This window comes from Bos indicus, chromosome 12 (genome assembly GCF_029378745.1).
Source record: "Bos indicus isolate NIAB-ARS_2022 breed Sahiwal x Tharparkar chromosome 12, NIAB-ARS_B.indTharparkar_mat_pri_1.0, whole genome shotgun sequence".
NCBI classification, from domain to species: domain Eukaryota; kingdom Metazoa; phylum Chordata; class Mammalia; order Artiodactyla; family Bovidae; genus Bos; species Bos indicus.
In genome coordinates this window covers 86,546,403-86,565,249 of record NC_091771.1, presented here as the reverse complement: position 1 = coordinate 86,565,249, position 18,847 = coordinate 86,546,403, and the positions used below count along the sequence as shown (strand labels likewise).

General features: G+C 41.2%; 1 protein-coding gene across 2 annotated transcripts in view; it reads right to left on the bottom strand.

Annotated features, from left to right (window-relative positions):
* Positions 1 to 1,584: 1,584 nt before the first annotated feature.
* The window catches only part of TNFSF13B (TNF superfamily member 13b), a 31,747-nt gene continuing 14,484 nt past the window's right edge, over positions 1,585 to 18,847 (bottom strand). For both annotated transcript variants that reach the window (XM_070800473.1, XM_019971703.2), the window contains exons 3-6: positions 14,733 to 14,789; positions 6,795 to 6,907; positions 6,558 to 6,708; positions 1,585 to 3,120 (exon numbers count right to left, since the gene is read on the bottom strand). In XM_070800473.1, coding sequence (XP_070656574.1) covers positions 3,008 to 3,120; positions 6,558 to 6,708; positions 6,795 to 6,907; positions 14,733 to 14,789 — 434 coding nt within the window. In that variant the 3' untranslated portion in view covers positions 1,585 to 3,007. The remainder of the gene's footprint in view (positions 3,121 to 6,557; positions 6,709 to 6,794; positions 6,908 to 14,732; positions 14,790 to 18,847) is intronic.

The window sequence follows — 18,847 nt, the reverse complement described above, 5'->3', positions numbered from 1 at the left end:
CAAGATAACATCTTTTTCTGCTAAAATTAATTGCAGGAAAAAGAGAGAAGGGTGAACCTGGGCAGGAGCACTGACTGTTGCAGTGAATTTCCCACACAGACCTCTGTATCTACCTAACCTTTTTTGAATTTATTTTTATTGAAGTACAGTTGATTTACACATGTTGTGTTAATTTCCGCTGTACAGCAAAGTGACTCAGTTATCCATCTATCCATTCTTTTTCACACTCTTCCATGATGGTTTATCACAGGACACTGAATACAGTTCTCTGTGCTGTGTGGGAGGACCCCGTGGCTCATCCATCCTGCATATCCTAGTTTGCGTCTGCTGATCCCAGATTCCACCCCATCGCTCTCCCATCACCCTCCCCCTTGGCAACCAAAAGTCTGTTCTCTGTCTCCCTGATCCTGTTCCTGTTTCGTAGATCAGCTCATTCGTGTCGTATTTAAGATTCCACATAGGAGTAATGTCCTATGGTATTTGTCTTCTCTTTCTGATTTAATTCTACTTCCTGATGGCTACATAAGCTTTAATTCAACCAATGTCTGATTTTCCTCACAATTTCACTGACAAGGAAGATAAGAGTCACGTTTTAATGCTGGGTTGAGTGGAAAGTGAAGTAACATTGAAAACTATTTTATGTGGCTGAATTCCACATCTGCTGACAAAATATGCTAAGTCATTTAAAAAGCAAAATGCTGCAAGCTGTAGATTACAAAAGCCTACAGCCCAAGCCTATCATTATGGTATTATCTTTATTTAACCTGTGCGTGCTTCAGTTAAGTCGCTTCAGTCGTGTCCAACTCTACAACTCTATGGATTGTGGCCTGCCAGGCTCCTCTGCCTGTGGGATTCTCCAGGCAAGAATACTGGAGTGGGTTGCCATGCCCTCCTCCAGGGGATCTTCCCCACCCAGGGATCAAACCTGTGTTTCTTACATTTCCTGCATCAGCAAGAGGGTCCTTTACCATTAGCTTCACCTAGGAAACCCTTATTTAACCCAAGTCCTAAGAAATATTTGATGTATAACTTCACATATATAGTATTGAAGTAAACAAATCCTTTTTGAAATAAAAAGACATATTTATGACTTCAGATACTTTGCATCACAAACTAAGACACATACACACACTAATCTATAATGTTTATCACTTATGCACCTAATTCTATCATTTCAGTCTTTTTAATGGAAGTATAATTGATTTACAACACTGTGTTAATTTCTATACAGCAGAGTGACTCAATTGTACACATATACACAGTTTCTTCCATACTCTTTTCCATTGTGGTTTACCACAGGATACTGAATATCATTCACTTTGTGTACCTAATTTTTATGACAACATTCAGTGTTACAGAGAGAAACCAAAAGATGGATGGTGTAAGACGAACAATTCAAAAACGAGGCAAAGGCACTGACGTGTTTTCTCTGGCGATCCGACTCGCAGCAACACTGAGAACACCTCTGATTTCCTCCTCGTGTCGAAGCTTCTACCCTGCCTATCACTTTTTTCATTATCATATTGTAAAACAAATAAATTCAGAACATGTTTTATTTTAACCCAAAAGCTGAAACTATAGGAATCAGAATGTTGAACAAAGTTTAATTTTAGACACAAAATACAAACGTTTGTTTTGAAAAAATACCTTTAAAAATATTTTAATGTAGACTGGGGAACAGTCGTGTAGACGAGGGTCTGTTTTTCCATCTGTTTAAACAATGAAGTAAACGGTATAAACTGATGACATTTTAAAAAGTGAAACAAGTGATGTTATAAAAGATAAGTAGTATGATATTCTCAAAAATGGTTCTTTATAAAATGAAAATCAGGACAATGTCTTCTGGCAGGTGATAATGGGGTCGCAAAGAGTCAGACACAACTCAGCGACTGAACAATAACAACAACAGCAACAATCTTTAGAACAAGCACATGGCATATACCCTACTCAGGATGCCAGGCACTTTAAGCACATGGCATATACCCTACTCAGGATGCCAGGCACTTTAAGCACATGGCATATACCCTACTCAGGATGCCAGGCACTTTAATCAATCCTCCACTTCTGAAAAGCTATTAACATGACTATTTTTTAAAGGCTGGGATATGTGAACTACAATAGCAGCAGTTTAAAACAGAAGAATAGGAAATAAAGGGAAATAATATTACATTATTACAAATGTGTTTATTAACTTCTATGGCAGATTTTACTTTTACGTAAAAACAATGATGGTTACTTTTTTCAATGAACGTTTATATGCATGAGTTGAAATTATATTAAAAGTTTCCAAAGTAACTGAAATTAGCTGTAAAAAATACTCTGAAGTGTAGACACACGAGAGAATGATTGCCCTTCTGTGAAATATGTCACAGAGTGTTCCAGCGGGTAATACATAATATTAGAGCTAAAACTGCAAACTCAAAATAAACCTAAAAGACTTAAATAGTAACAGTATCCTATTTTGAGTCCGATTATCTAATACAATATTTAAATTTAAACTTTGAGTTACTTTTTCATGTATAGAATGCAAGATTTCTCTACCTTTTTTTTCTTCCATTTCCTCAGTATTAATAGAAGAAAAAGACAGGGTATTTAACATAAAAATAGAGGATAAATCCTGAGATTTCCCCCCAAATGTCACAGGCTCTGTTGCACAGTAAACAGTGGAATATCATTCTGGAAGAAACGATTATCACCCCTTTGAATCTTGTGCTTCTTCCAAGGCGGTAAGCACTAAGTTGTCCAACGTGGCATTATAGTGTAAGTCTTTCTAATTCTATTTTTCCGTAAATAGGCTCTAGTTCTCATAATTCACATGACACCCTTTGGCTGTGGTTGTCTGTTAAATTTCCTGTTTTGGTCGAGTTGCAGCAAACCAAAACAAATAGCTCCCAGAAAAGGCTATGGTAACTATTTTGTTTTTCCCTTTTGGTATTTCCAGTTAAGTGCTTTCTCTTTAGAGGCACAGAGAAGGGAAGAAAAGAGCCACACACAAGGTGTGAGCAGGTCACAGAAGCTTCAGGGCTCCGAAAAACGTGCCATCTCCATCTCGGGATATCTTAGCATCTTCCCGGGGTATTGCCAGTTGGAGTTCATCTCCTTCCTCCAGCTTGGCGATGCCTGGAAAGGAATGATTGGCGACAACTTGAAGCCATTGTGCAGGTGAAGAAGAGGGGAGGGCAGAACATTAAAGAAGACGACTTGGTTTTGGGGAAAAAAAAAAAACTCACATAGGCATTCATTTTTCACATTACACCAGTGGGTTTCTAGACCAGTTATTATTCTATTTGCCTAACAATTAAAAAAAATAGTAAAAGAAATGAGCAGAAGGAGTTATAACAGACGAACGAATGTGTGGGGTTGGCCAGCATGTTCACTTGGGTTTTTCTGCAAGATGTTATGGAGAAACCCAAGGGAATTTTATGCCAGCCCAATATCACCTACTGTTGATAAAACAGAGAATCCAAATAACCAAAAGTCTAACTATAAGAAAAAAAGTTTAGTAAATCATAGCACATCCCTAGATGGAATATTATAAAGTTAAAAGTGGTTCTGCTTCACTGGACATGGGAAACTTTAAAAAATAATGTTAAATAAAAATACAAAAATATGCACACACACACTGCATAGCCCTAAATATACTTTCAAATGGGCATATAATGTGTGAATTATTAGAAAGTAAAAAGCAAAACACTACTTATTAGCAAAACACATCTGCTAACAGAGTCTTTCTGTAGAGTCCAGACTATGGAATTTGGAGTCATTCAGAGCGCTTTTTATAGTCCTCTGTATTTTCTGTTTCCTTAAATGACCATAACCTGTCTTTAAAATCAAAAGTAAGAAGCTAATTAGCTTCTCAGAACTGATTAATCTGCATGTGCCTAATTTACAATAAGGTAGCCTGTGATTCAGGAATACAAAATGCAACTCAGGAACTACACTCAGGGTATCAGGTCATTCCTGACCCCCTTTTAAAAGAAAAATATGAAGAAAAAAAATAAAGAGGAACGGGGGCAGAGAAGAAAACCAAGGAACAAACAAATAACACATTGACACAACTAAATTGTCAATACTCACAACTAATAATTTTAAAAGCAGGTGCATTGTTTCATGAGCAAGCCATGGAAGTATATTTACAGAAACACATCTACCTTAACCTCAATTCCTCTGTCAAGCCCCAAACACCTGGGTTTCCTCCAACTATAGCCAGTGAGTGTTTATTCCCTGAACATTTCAGGTATACCAGACACCTTCACAGACATTTTGGGGCAGTGATCAGAATGCCCAAGGAGTCATTGTTTTTTGATAACAGACCAAGACAGACAGTAACAAAAGAACTTAGATATTTTTAAGGGTGATGGGCATTCTTTCCGGATTCCCATGGCATTTGATCATTACATTGAGTAGTAAAAAAAAAGATTGAAGTGATTTGTTGAATGATTAGTAATTATCACAGATATTCAAGATAATCTAATAATTTGACAAAGGCTATAGTTCACACATCATTGCTGCTGCTGTTGCTGCTAAGTCGCTTCAGTCGTGTCCGACTCTGTGCAACCCCAGAGACGGCAGCCCACCAGGCTCCTCTGTCCCTGGGATTCTCCAGGCAAGAACACTGGAGTGGGTTGCCATTTCCTTCTCCAATGCATGAAAGCGAAAAGTGAAAGTGAAGTCGCTCAGTCGTGTCCAACTCCTAGCGACCCCATGGACTGAAGCCTACCAGGCTCCTCCGTCCATGGGATTTTCCAGGCAAGAGTACTGCAGTGGGGTGCCATTGCCTTCTCCACACACATCATTAGGTAACAGTAATTCTCAAAGTCGGTGTAAACTAACTACTACTTTTCAAAGTAGGTCCTACTTAAATATTCAACACTGAGTTACTGGCTATTTCAGTTCTTCCAGATGGTAGCAATCGCTAATTTGTTAATGACATGATGAATAAGAATCAGTTTCATGCACAAGAGAGGTTCCTTGGTGTGATACTGGGCTCTTCAAATGGACCACTTTAATTTTTTTTCAGATTATTATGGAAACACTTTATACACCAATGTGTAGCTTTTAATGATTGTAAAACAAATTTTCTCTAGAACAGATAAAAACTGCAAACCTGAAATTTCCTAGAGAACACTTTTTGTAAATGATGCTAAGCTATCAGCACTGAGAAATATCTTTAAGGTCAAGTTATTTATTCTTAAAAAATCAGGCTAGGAAGTAACCTTGAGGAGCTGATGATCAGAAAAATGTATAAAGGAGTGTGTTGTAAAGCTCTAAGTGCTAATTAATGTAAGTAAACAACAGGCTGAAGTGACCTCCCCATTTATAGGTATTTTGCAACAAGAAATACTGATTACCACAGGCTGCGGGATAACAGTTCTCTATGAAAATTAGGGAATTCAAATCTAAGCAAACTTCCTTAACACCCCGTCAAAGCTCTTTATGGCTATGGGTCCAGGATGACAAGCATCTGCATTATTATCTTTCTGTCTTGATTCCTGGTGCATTTGTCAGTAAGTGCCTTTGGAATACATAGCTTCAGAGCACACAATCAACCCCCACTCCCTGTTCCACACTGTCATTCATGCTGTCTGGAAAGGAAAACATTCCTTGAGGTCCTGAGTGGAGTTGTCAAAACCACCAGAGAGAAATAAATGTGTTTAAGGCAACTTTTTTTTTCAAGTACTGGCCTTGATTAGTTTGAAATTACCCCCAAATAAAAGGAAGGCTTTGATGGCAATTCATTTGGCTGAGATGGTTGGATGGCATCACTGACTGAATGGACATGAGTTTGAGCAAACTGGGAGATTAGCAAAGGACAGGGGAGCCTGGCAGGCTGCAGTCCATGGGTTCCAAAGAGTTAGACAGGACTTAGCAGCTGAACAATAACTGAAGGCAATCACAGCCCAAACAGACCTGAAATGAAGACAGCCTGCATGTTCCCTTTCTTCTCCAGTCCTCTGGCCCTGAGTTGAAAGGCAGGCTCGGTCCTACCCTTTAGCGTCCCAGCTGTTTCCATCTGGTGTCCACTGACCCCAGAAGAGAAATGGTGCCCTTGGATCTGACATTCAAAACTGGCCAAAGGGCATTTCTTCCACAGGAGGGAGGTAAGGAAGAGGTGAGATTCCGTGACTCCCACTCAGGCAGACTGGCTGATTTAAACCAAGTTCTGGAGCTGCTCAGCTGTGCAGCCCCAGACAACATGTGCTACATCTCTGTGTCTCAGTGCCCACCTCCCTTTCTTAAGGAGGATTACAGCAGGGAGCGCGGATGGATGTGCCTGGCACAGGTCATCATTCTCTTATGATGCAACCACTCTTATCACAGCTCCAAGAAAACAAGCTTGTTCTAGAGTGGGTCAGTGTGAAGCTACTGCCCTTTCTAAACGTATATAAAAAGGATAAACTTATTAATAACCAGTTAGCTAATAATTAATGAAAATCTAAAGTAATGATTGCATCTGTCTCTATCAAAACAGACTAACTCATCATTCGAGACCATAAACACCACACAGTATACGGAGGAATGTCTTTCTGTCTATGTTATATAGAACTATTATTTACCAGCTGAGTAACAGGAATTATTGGGTAGTGTTTCAGGCATGTTTTGAATACATCGAAACAAAGTCACCAGACTCAGTTCGTCCCCAAAGACATGGACTTTTTTCCTCTGTATTAGGTGTCCCATGGCAAAGGTGTTATCGGTGTATAAAACCTGAGGAACAAACCAAAGAACTTTGTCAGAAGTCAGCACGAAACGGGGGCATTGGACAGCGGCGGCGGGTTCAGGGTCGAACCTACCTGACCGTAGATAAAGAAGTAGCCTGTCTCTTTGACCAAAATTTTATTCTCTTTTTCTTCTAGGGCTCTTCCTCTTTTAAAGCTGAGAAGCCAAGGAACAAAGGTGTACGCTCCTACAATGAAGAGAATGGTTTTTAAGGGAAAAGAAAACCCCTGAGAAACGCAGTTTTACCTCCATTTGAAACAGAGCAGGACTCCATGACCCTTGCCCCCCGACCGTGTCCCCTGCCTGCCTTTTTTCCATGGAAAACTTTTGTCAAAGATTAAGTTTAATCAGAGAAGTGAGAAATGCTGCAACAAAGGAGAACAGTCTAAGGAGACTAAATAGTAATAGTCAGTAGGCACCGTCAGGGACCTTCAGCTCTTTCTCAAGGGCTACAGATCATACTCTGAGCCACATCGTGTGAGCCGTCTTACAGATACTGAAACCCCAGGTGGAGGAGTTGGCTAATGATGACCAGACCGTACCCAGGACACGAGCTGCCCCAGTTCCGAGAACTGACCACAAAGAAATGGAACGAGTACGCCCGGGACTGAAGACTAACTGTACCTGAAATGACCAAGATGACGCCGGCCAGACCGCTGATGACCGCTCAGGATGACTTCAGAGATGGCTGTGCTTTTCTGCCTGTGGCCCCCCACCCCTGACTCTGTCTATAACAGCTCTCACCCCCTGCTTGTCAGCAGGGGGTTGGGGGGAGTCGGCCTTTGGACAGATGTCCACCACTCTCCTCCACAAGTTGCCGGCATCTGAAATAAGGCCAACTTTCCTTTCCACCAACTGGCCTGGTTTTTGGCTTTTGAGCAGTGAGCAGCCGGACCTGACTCACATACCTTTTGACAACATGCTTAGTCACTAATCTAAGTCTGAAACTTAGAGGAGAATTTCATCTTTTAAAAAATGACCATCCTCTGGCGGTTTCTTAGCATCATTTACATACTCCCCCAGGCCAGCTATGAGATACAGGAACTTGAAAGCAAGCGCTTCATATGTCATGTCTGGGGTTTTGATTCCTTCTGTATTTCAGCAACTTTCATAATAATGTCTAGTCTGGATGGGAGAGTTTGAGGCCAAAGAAAGGTCTCTGAATAACACACCGATAGAGATTTTCAGTTTCTATTTGAGTCTGTTGGGGAGGAGAAAAATTTTCCTCTACCCTTCTTGGAGGGGGGGTGGGTAGAAAGGAGAGAGGAGGCAGCAGGGAGGGGCCCTACAGCTCACCCCTCCTCTCCTCAGTTCCCACACAGGGGGCAGCCCAATCCCCCCAACTTTCTGTTCCCAAAGATGGTCTCTGAGAAACCCCTTCCTTTGGTGCAAACCCTCCAGTGCCACCCTGGGTAACGACAGTCCACCAATAAAGATCTCCCTGGTTACACAGAACAGAGGTAACCTCATCATCGCCTGTTTTCATACGACATCATTTCGGGGAAAAGATTATAATGCCGTAGCTTTAAATTCTGTTTAGAGATCACATGCCCACAGCATTCTTTAAGGTAGAGTTCTGAAAATGTGAGGAAGAATTAATATCAGGGTTGTTATTATTAAAAATTATAAATACAAGCTGATGACTGAAGGCAACTATTTTCACGTTTTATTTGACATTCTAAGCACAGAGGCTTCTTGTCCGCCTTCAGAACCATACACATCTTAGAGTCCAACTTCTCTGAGCCTGGGGACTGCTCACGTTTGGTTCCCTGCTGTTTCCTCGGGGCCTTAAATGATGCCTGACCCAAAACAAATGCAGCAAATATGTATTTAAATAAATACTAACCATTGTGCTATGCAATTAGTCACTAGCGTTCCATGTTTTAAAAGCATCTTACTACCTGGTTACTGAATCTCTGGGAAATGAAACACTCTCCATCAGAGAGGTAATATGAACTCTTGACGTGGAACACGTATTTCTAAGTCTGCACGCTTATGTTCTGACTAGACATATTTACTGACTACAAACTTTTTTTACAGTACTTTACATTGATCCTCTATTTCTCTACACCATACTTATACCTATTAAGTTAGTCAGTTCTTACCAAAGCTCACCATTATATTGTCAGAAGAAAAAGAAAAACAAGTCCTTATTAGGCTTATATTCTTATTTTCTCTTTTATTTTTGGCACTTCATCTTATTTTGCTGGAAAAATTCTTGTTAGAGAGAATCATCTACTTGTTTTTATTACTGTGTACATTTCTCGCCCAACCGTGCCCACATACATGAGAGCACTCATGCACACACACACACACACACACACACACACACACACGGATTACACTCCATCCAAGTGGCAAGAGTAGTAAAGAATCCATCTGCCGATGCAGGAGACACAAGCGGTGCAGGTTTGATCCCTGGGTTGGGAAGACCCCTTGGTGTAGGGAATGGCAACCCACTCCAGTATTCTTGCTTGTAAAGTTCCATGGACAGAGGAGCCTGGCGGGCTACAGTCCACGGGCTATAAAGAGCACACATAGATCCATGTTGCTGACACTGAGGCCGAGGCAATGACCATCGCATAGTGACAGCCGGAAACCCAGGGGCCAAGAATGCAGCGAGCACACAATACGCACTCCAGCAATTTGTGCAGCTAAGTGAACTTTAAATTTACGAAAATACACTAAAAAATCAACTAAAAGGTAAAGGGATTATAAACTTAATCATACATGATATGTTTCTACATATTAAAAATTACTTAGTGTTTTTTGCATGCTAGTTAGACCACGGATAGGTAAATGCTAACAAGAAAACATGCACTAAATGTCTATTCTATAGAAAGCTTCTCTAAGCTAGTAAGAATCACTTCTTACAGTAGATGTTTAAGAATGTGGAAAGGAAAGATTTCAATGACCCCAGATTCTTGCACCTCCTCCTCGTACATAGAAAAGCACTAAAATCATTGAAGTGAGATATCTGTGCTTTTTCTTTGTGATTAGCAGTAATCTTTTGTTATTCCAGAAAAAAAAAATTACATAAATCCAGGCTTCTGCCTTACTTTGAAATAGTCTCTCAGAGCTGTCTGAGAGGCTGTTTCCTGGGCTAGGCTATAGTTCTCAGTAAGACACTGAATAAACTCAACTCACAGTTCTTATATGGTAGGGTTTTATTTCAGTCAATGAAGGTAAATACTAGGAGCATTCATGCTTAATTTTGTTTTCAACAGCTAAAATACTAATATATTTTGGTATATAAAGTGTGAACTTCCCAGCTCCACGCAGCTTTAAATATTTGATGCATTTAAATGTCTTTGAAAACTTAACAAATTACTATGTACATTAACATGTGAAATTAAATTAAAATGACAGTATTCAAATATAAAAATAATTCACATGTATTTCTGAAAATGCCTGCTTTTAAGAGAGTAGATCTTTCCTGTTCTGATATATGTGAAAGACTTGTAGATAAATTTTAGAAGAATATATTTTTATAGGAAAATCGGATCTATTTTGCTAATATTTGTTTTTTATTCTATTTTATGAATAGGAAACGTCCTCCCAATTATTTATTCTTCCAGTGTTACTTCCTTAAATAATTGACCATAAATACTCCAGAGAGCAGCTGTCAATCACAGCTATCACCCTTGACTACTTCTCTTGATTTTCTATTTTATTATCTTAAAATTCCTGGAAATAGTGTTAAAGGAGAAGAGATACTGATAATACTTTTGAAGACAGATGAAGTGAGCCAAGTCAAGGAATAGGGATTTACTTTTTACTTGAACCCACATGTCTGGCAGTGACATCCACAGGCATATGGCTTTGCGGCTGAGGCAGGACTAGGAAAACCCGCAGAAACAAATCAGACTGGCAGAGCCACGCAGGCTGGGCTGCCAGAGAGGCGATGGGAGGCCCGGCAGGGCTGTGCGCAGTGGAGAAGGATGGTGACGGCTGGGTTTTAGGAACACCGCTGTGGAGTTCCCAGGTGAGCAGAGCGCAAAACTGGAGTCAAGGGAACCAGCCAAGGTGAGAGAAGACGGGGTTTGTACTAGGAGGGTGAAATGGAAACGAAGAGAAACACAGCAGTTCAAATTACATATATGAGGAATCGTCAATAAAGTTATGAGATTAATGCAGTGACTTCAAGGAAGCAGTCAAGAGTGACACCCAGAATTCTGGGTTGAACAACTAATGAACCAGCATACTGGAATAGGGAATACAGGAGGAAGACCAGATGCGGGGGAGAGGTCTAGAGTTCACGATGAGATGTCACCAAGGTACTCAGGAAGAGGCGCTCAACAGACAGAGGCATAAATAGGCTTGGATCTCAGGAAAGTCTGCTGGACTAAAGATCTACATTGAGGCCATCACACATGGCTGTTAAGTGACAACACAGGAGGATTTGAGACTGCAAAGAAACAAGAATGAAGATAAGGGGACTGTGCCAGAGGTCTGAAAAACGTCCACATTGAAGGAATTTTTTTTAAAGTTTAGAAAAGCAGTGGATAAAAAAAGCAAGGAACGTGGCTGGAGAAACAAACCAAGAAAAGCACATGTTTTGAAAAGAAGGGAGGACTTCCCTGATGGTCCATTGGTTAGGAATCCACCTGTCAGTGCAGGGGACACGGATTCGATCCCTGGTCCAGGAGGATCCCACATGCTGCGGGGCAGCCAGGCCCGCGAGCCACGATGACTGAGCCTGCACTCTGGACCCTGCGCCCTGAAACAAGAGAAGCCACAGCAGAGAGAACGCTGCACGCTGCACCTGGAGAGCAGACCCCTCTCGCCACAACGAGAGAAAGCCCGCACGCAGCAGTGAAGACCCAGCGCAGCCGAAACCAAAAATCAACGATAAAATCTTTTCAGTAAAACGAGACTTATCAACTGTCAAATTCTACTGTGAGATTAAACCTCATCACTGCCTCTATGAAATCATTATGTTGAAAAACCAAAAGAGACTTCTGTTATCAACCCGACCGTGGGAATCCCCTCCCTCCTTTTCCACCTCCCGTAAGCCCTGTGCAAGAAACAGACTGATGTCTGTTGTCTGATATAGAGTCATGTCTATATCCTCCAAAATAACTCCAAGGCAGGCCGAAGCGACTGAGGTCACACTGAAGCTGAGCGTAAAAGTCAAGAGAAGAAGCCAAGGAAATGGTCAAGGGCCGGGAGGCAGCAAAGTTCACACAGAGTCAGCAAAAAATCAACTCACAGAAGGTGATGAATCTCTCATATACACGCAGGAATCTACAGGCAATACAGTGTCAGCTGTCAGCTAAGAGGATTCGGGAAATTAGGAGGGAAAAAAGCTCACTTAGATGAACATAAAAGCTTCAGAAGGGACACATAGACTCTGCACAAAGCAAAATGAGAGGGAAATAAAGAAAGCACTAAGAATTTGAGAAAAGTTGTAGAACTATAGGGAAAAAACAAAAAAAACAGGTCAAGAATTAACAGCACAGGAACTTCTCCACTGGTCCAGTGGCTAAGACCATGCTCCTGATGCAGAGGGCCCAGGTTCAATCCCCGGTCAGGGAACTGGATCCCGCATGCCACAGCTAAGAGCCTGCAGGCTGCAATGAAGACAGAAGGCCCCACATGCCACAGTTAAGACCCGGCACAGCCAAAAAATAATTACCAGTGTATACATAATTAGAACCCCGAGAGACATAACTAAAGCAAGAAAAATTCAAGCAGAGCAACCACTTGGCATGATTACAGTCTTCAAAGGCCCATTATGTGTCAGGGAAAGTTGATTCAGAGGAGTGTCATTAATTTATTATTACAGCTGTAACAAATTACCACACACAGTGGCTTAAAACAACACACATTTATCATCTCCCATTTCAAACATCAGAAGTCTCATCAGGCAAAGTCAAACTGCTGGCAGGTCTGTGTTCCTTCTGAATGCTGGTATGTCCAGCCCTTGGCTCCCCCAGCTTCTAGAGTTGGCCTGCTCTCCTGGGCTTGCGGCCCCCCCGTCCTCACAGGCAGCCGTCTCCTCACCCTGAATTCTGCTCTCACTGCCACCTCCCCTCCTCTGACCCTGAACCCCTAGCCCCCTCAAGAAGGGCCTCTGTGATTATCCTGGGGCCACCCCAGGAGAGAGCAATCAGCTTTCCCAGGATAGAGTCTAGAGCATGGGGTTGGTGGGGGTCTGGGAGATTAGATGGGGAGATTAGACGTGTGCTATACTCAGTGTCTGACTCTTTGTGAACCCAGGGACTGTAGCCCACCAGGCTTCTCTGTCGTGAGATTTTCCAGGCAAGAATATTGGAGTGGGTAGCCATTCCGTTCTCCAGGGCTTTTTCCTGACCCAGGGATTGAACCTGGGTCTCCTGCATTGGCAGGCGGATTCTTTACCACTATTGCCACCTGGAAACACCCAAGTCATCCAGGATAATATACCCAAATTCCTTATTTTAATCATATTTTCAAAGTCCCTTTTGCCAGATAAAGTAATAAACTTACAGGTTTCAGGGATTATGGTGTGGACATATTTGAGGAAATACGTTTCTACCTACCATAATACTTGATGTTGAATATAAAACAAAATCAGTATTGCATTTTTAAGGTAAATAATTCTTTGTATAACCAGGCAACGTGTGTGCTAAGTGGCTTTGCTTCAGTCATGTCCAACTCTTTGCAACCCTATGGACTGTAACCCACCAGGCTCCTCGGTCCATGGGATTCTCCATGCTGGAATACTGGAGTGGGTTGCCATGCCATCCTTCAGGGGATCTTCCCTACCCAGGGGTCCAGCCTGCATTTCCTGCGTGTCCTGCATTGGCAGGCAGGTTCTTTACTATAGGCACCATCTGGGAAGCCTCAACGAGGCAATATCTTGAGACAAATGACAAAGAAGAAACACAGCAGACCAAGATTTCTAGGATGCAGTCAAGTAGTACTGTGGAAATGTCCACACACACCAACGTTTATTTACACGATCAAGATTGACTGGAGTCACAACTCATCACGTGGCAAAGGGTCCACATAAGCCCCGGGACCCTCCAGGGAGGGTCAGCGTGGAGCGGCCGCCGCGCCAGGAAGACCACGGCTCTGTGAAGTGCAAGCTCACAGCGGAGGAGCAGCTGCATCCTTTACAGTGACGAACAGCATGTTTGGTTTTGGCCAAATGTGTAAAACAAGACTTTTCCAAGTTATAATTTTTCACTGGTCTTTCGAATCTTCTTCTGGCTCTATCTGAATTCTTAGGAGACAATTTGCTACCTAATAAAAGTTGCAAACATTGGACTTTGGAAAATGTCAAACAATAAGCAATAACAGAACTTCAAGTATTTTAGTATTGGGGTTGCATTTAAGATAAAATCACAGTGAAAAATACAGATGCAAGATAGATTTTACTTGTTCATTTGCTTGTTTTCTGTTTTCCCCTCATAGAAGGTAAATCCTGTGAAAATGAGGACTCACATACACATTATTCGCTGCTAAGCCCCAGTGCCCACACTGTAACTGGAAAGTGTATGTTTTTAACCAGCACATGTAAAATATAAAGTAATAATTTCACACTGAAGGTTTATCACAAAAATGTTATTTATTTGTACATATTTTATACTTATTGATAAATAATTAATATAAATGTCTTTATGTTCAGTGTTATCTTCATCCTGTTAAAATATTCTATGACCTAATGTAACAGAGGAATGAATATTTCTGAAGATGATCTTGAGGCATTATAGAAGCCAAAATCATTTCTAAATAAAAAGCTGACTTTGATTTAGTACTAATTTTGCTTTATCACATGCTAATTATTTAAAATTTCTTAGTATTATGTCCTAAAGGTAATTCTCTCTGTTAGGTTATTATAGGAGCCTACATATTTATTCCCCAATTATTTTAAATGAATCTATTATCTTAAATCTGATTATAAGAAGTTTTGAGGCAGATCATTGATTTGAGGTGGAGTTCAAATACAGTTTTGGGGCATGAAATTACAGGTAATTGGACTGAACTGAATCCTAAGTGGGAAAGTCCCTGTGATGCTGGATTACCTTTTCGTATAGTGGGCGTGTCACTGTCTGCAATCAGCTGCAAGCAGTCTTGAGTGACTGAAAAGCAAAAATATATCATTTAGTTACATGAATAGAAATAGGGGACGAAGACGACCAAGAATACAAAGCTACAAACCCACTCTTCCAATGGCCCCTGATCAATCATATCAATACTTTCTCACTGCCTACGTGCTGTTCTTAAAATCCCTTTAGGAAATATGCCCACAGATCTCAATATAACTTCTACTTTAAATGCAATATGTATATACTTGAAATTCAAGTTTTAGAAAAACTCTATGCTATTGAAATATAGTAGTTTTAAAATTATTTTGCCAACAAGTGAAGTCCTGTCTCACTCTTTTTGACCCCATGGACTGTAGCCCACCAGGCTCCTCCATCCATGGAATTTTCTAGGCAAAAGTACTGGAGTGGGTTGCCATTTCCTTCTCCAGGGGATCTTCCCAACTCAGGGATCGAACCTGGGTCTCCCGCATTGCAGGCAGATGCTTTACCCTCTGAGCCACCAGGGAATACCATCTAAACAGTTTAGCTGAACTTCTTCTAAAACATACGCCTGTATAGAAAGAAAGTTTAGCTACTGTCATTTGTTCTCCAGTTCCCTCAAATATACGAGCCAAATGATCAGATTCCTCTAAAATGATTTTTTGTTTTTTTTTAAAAAATCTAACATTAAATCATAACTCACTAGTACTGAAAATACCACTATTAATATTACTGAAAATAATAATAATTGCTAACATTTATTGAGCTAGTATAAATCCAGGTGACTTCACAAAAATCCTAAGAATTACCTACTGGAAATTACATCTTGGAAAGTGTAAACAACTTGTCCAGTCCCCAGGGATAGACAGTGACAGGGCCTGAATTTAATCATGCCTCTTTCACTCTGGAGCCAAAGTCAGGCTTTTGGTAAAATGTTTGGGACTAGAAAGAGGAGAGCTACGACATCTTTTTAAGATAAAATAGAAGATTTCCCTAGGCAGCTGCATTAGCAGTAAAGCATCTGGGACACATCCACTCACATCTATTCACATTGCATATTGCATACAGAATATTCCACAGAGCGCATCAAAGAATATGCAGTATGAAAGTCACTCATTCGTATTCGACTCTTTGCAACTCCATGGACTATACAGTCCATGGAATTCTCCAGGCCAGAATACTGGAGTGGGTAGCCTTTCCCTTCTCCAGGGAATCTTCCCAACCCAGGGATCGAACCCAGGTCTCCCACATTGCAGGTGGATTCTTTAACCAGCTGAGCTGCCAGGGAAGCTCAAGAATATTGGAGTGGGGAGCCTATCCCTTCTCCAGCAGATCATTCTGACACAGGAATCAGGTCTCCTGCACTGCAGGCAATGCTTTACCAACTGAGGAAAGCCCAAAATAATATATAGCTATTCTACTAAATGAAGACAGTGCCTTCAGGTTAAAAGCAAAATAGGTACTCTGTCTGTAGGAAAAGAAAGCACAGCAGTATCTATGAAAACCATGGAATATGGAGCTAAATGTGCCTATTTTAAATTAAGAAAATATTAGTTTAGATTATTTTATACCACGCATCTTAGAGTTGAAGTAATGCTTTAAAAACATGCTTCACAATGTATACATTTTAAGAGCTTATTAACACAGTGGAGAGTTCCCACTGCAGATCATTAGCAGAAACCATGGAATAACAGATGTAATAATTACGTGATATTCTGAAGCCATGCAAATACAGGCCTAAAAAGAACGCTGTTAAAGGCAGTGATCACATAAGAAACTCCGCTAGAAAATTTTCTTTGGTATTTAAAAGCAGAACTGTAATGTTAAAAACCACAATCCTTTTTAACCACGAGATGTTTCTGACACATTTTTATATTAATCTGATGGTTTGGATAGGAGCAGAACGCTTTGGCTAGCTTGTGGCTCTTTTTTTTAAATTTCTTTTTATTGTTGATTTTTTATAGTTGATTTACAATGTTCTGTTAGTTTCAGCTGTACAGCAAAGTGAGTCAGTTCTACATATGCTTCCCTGGTGGCTCAGATGGTAAAGAATCTGAGTCAATTCCTGGGCAGGTTAATAAGAAGTCAGGGGTCCCTGAGGAGGAGATAGGGGTCTGGAATTCTCAAGGAGGAGGAAATGACAGACAGTGTTTTTTGTTTTTTTTTTTTTTCTTTACATTTCTTAGTCTTAGTCACATAAAACATTTTTTTTTCTTTAAGCCCAGAACTGATGATTACACAACTCAGTTTAAACTCTGTACTAGGGATTATATAACAACAGTGTATCCTGGTTGAGGACAGTTTCTGCTTCCTGAAAACCTTCTGACTAATTCTGATATTTTAGAATGTATATTATGAGAGAGGGCCTGGTAGGATCTTTCTATTGTTAAGTTCTAATCCTGTTATCCTAAAATGTAAATTGTGAGAGTGGGTCTGGTAAAATTTTTACAACCTTGAGACATTCTTTTGATTTATTGTAATAACTACTTAAAAAAGTATACAGCTCCCTTGCTAACACTAGTGAGGGGGCCGCTCTCCATCCCCCTTCTGATGTCTCTGTCAGAAGCTTTCTCTCTCCCTTTTTATACTTTAATAAAACTCTGCTACACAAAAGCTCTTGAGTGATCAAGCCTGGTCCCTGGTCCCAAAGCCAAATCTTCTTCGTAGATCACGAATCCAACATTGTTCGCCATAAACTATCAAATCTACCTGCAATGCTGGTGACCCGAGTTCAATCCCTGGGTCGGGAAGATCCTGTGGAGGATGGCATGGCAACCCACTCCAGGATTCTTGCCTGGAAAATCCCATGGACAGAGAAGCCTGGTGGGCTGCAGTCCATGGAGTCGCACAGAGTCAGACAAGACTGAGCAGCTACCACTTTGACTTTTCATTCTTTTTTAGATTCTTTTCCCACATAGGCCCTTACAAAGTACCGAATAGAGTTCCCTGTGCTTTACAGTGGTCCTTATCAGTTATCTATTTACATATGGGAGTGCTAGCGCTCAGCTGTGTCCAACTCTTGCAACCCCATGGACTGTAGCTCGCAAGGCTCCTCTGTCCCTGAAATTCTCCAGAAAAGAATACTGGAGTTGTAGCCATTCCCTTCTCCCAGAGGATCTTTCTGACCCAGAGACTGAACCCAGATCTCCTGCAGTGCAGGAGATTGCTTACCCTCTGAGCCACCAGAAAGAGAAAAGTGAAAGTGAAGTCACTCAGTCGTGTCTGACCCTTTGCGACCCCATGGACTGTAGCCCACCAGGCTCCTCCGTCCATGGAATTTTCCAGGCCAGAGTACTAGAGTGGGTTGCCATCTTCTTCTCCAGGGGATCCTGAGCCACCAGGAAGCCCCTTATTTATACACAATAGTGTGTATATGTCAACCCCAAACTCCTAGTTTATCCCACCACATTCCCCCTTGAAAACCATAAGTTTGTTTTCCATGTCTGTGACTCAATTTATGTTTTGTAAATAGGATCATTTGTGCCATTTTTTTTAAGCTGGAAAACAATAACAGGAGTGTCTGTGCAGCAGGGCAACGTGACTCATTACTGCAGTTACCACCGCAGACTGTCTGCAAAGCAAATATGGAAATGCATCGCAGCAGGCAGAGTAGCTGTGAATGAGGACAGCTTGAAAGAAAGGAACAACAGAACATCCACGCGTCTCAAGACTGAAAGGCACAGTGTCTGGAGCTGCCATATCCCACCTACTTTTCTAACAAACACCTCTTGAGGAATCACTACACACAAGGGGCCACGGTAAGGTCTGTGAGGGATGCAGGTGCCAACTGGAGCATGCGAAACTCTAATTTTTCCTCCATACAGAAAAAGAAGAGGATGTTGACACAAGTCAAAGTCAAATTTCCAAATTGTCCATCTTTCCTTTGCCATGGACATGCATACTGTTAAGACTGAGTGAGATGATGCGCCTGAAACATTTAGCAGCGTACCTGGGACAAAATCATTGCAAAGTCAGTCTTGGCTATTAGTAGGAGTAGCACGAGCATTATTGTTCTTAATGGTATTGAACCAAATAAACTGGGAGCACGATGGAAGGATACTGTGAGAGAAAGAAGGCCAAGGGAACAGATAAAGAGACCTAGGAAATACTAG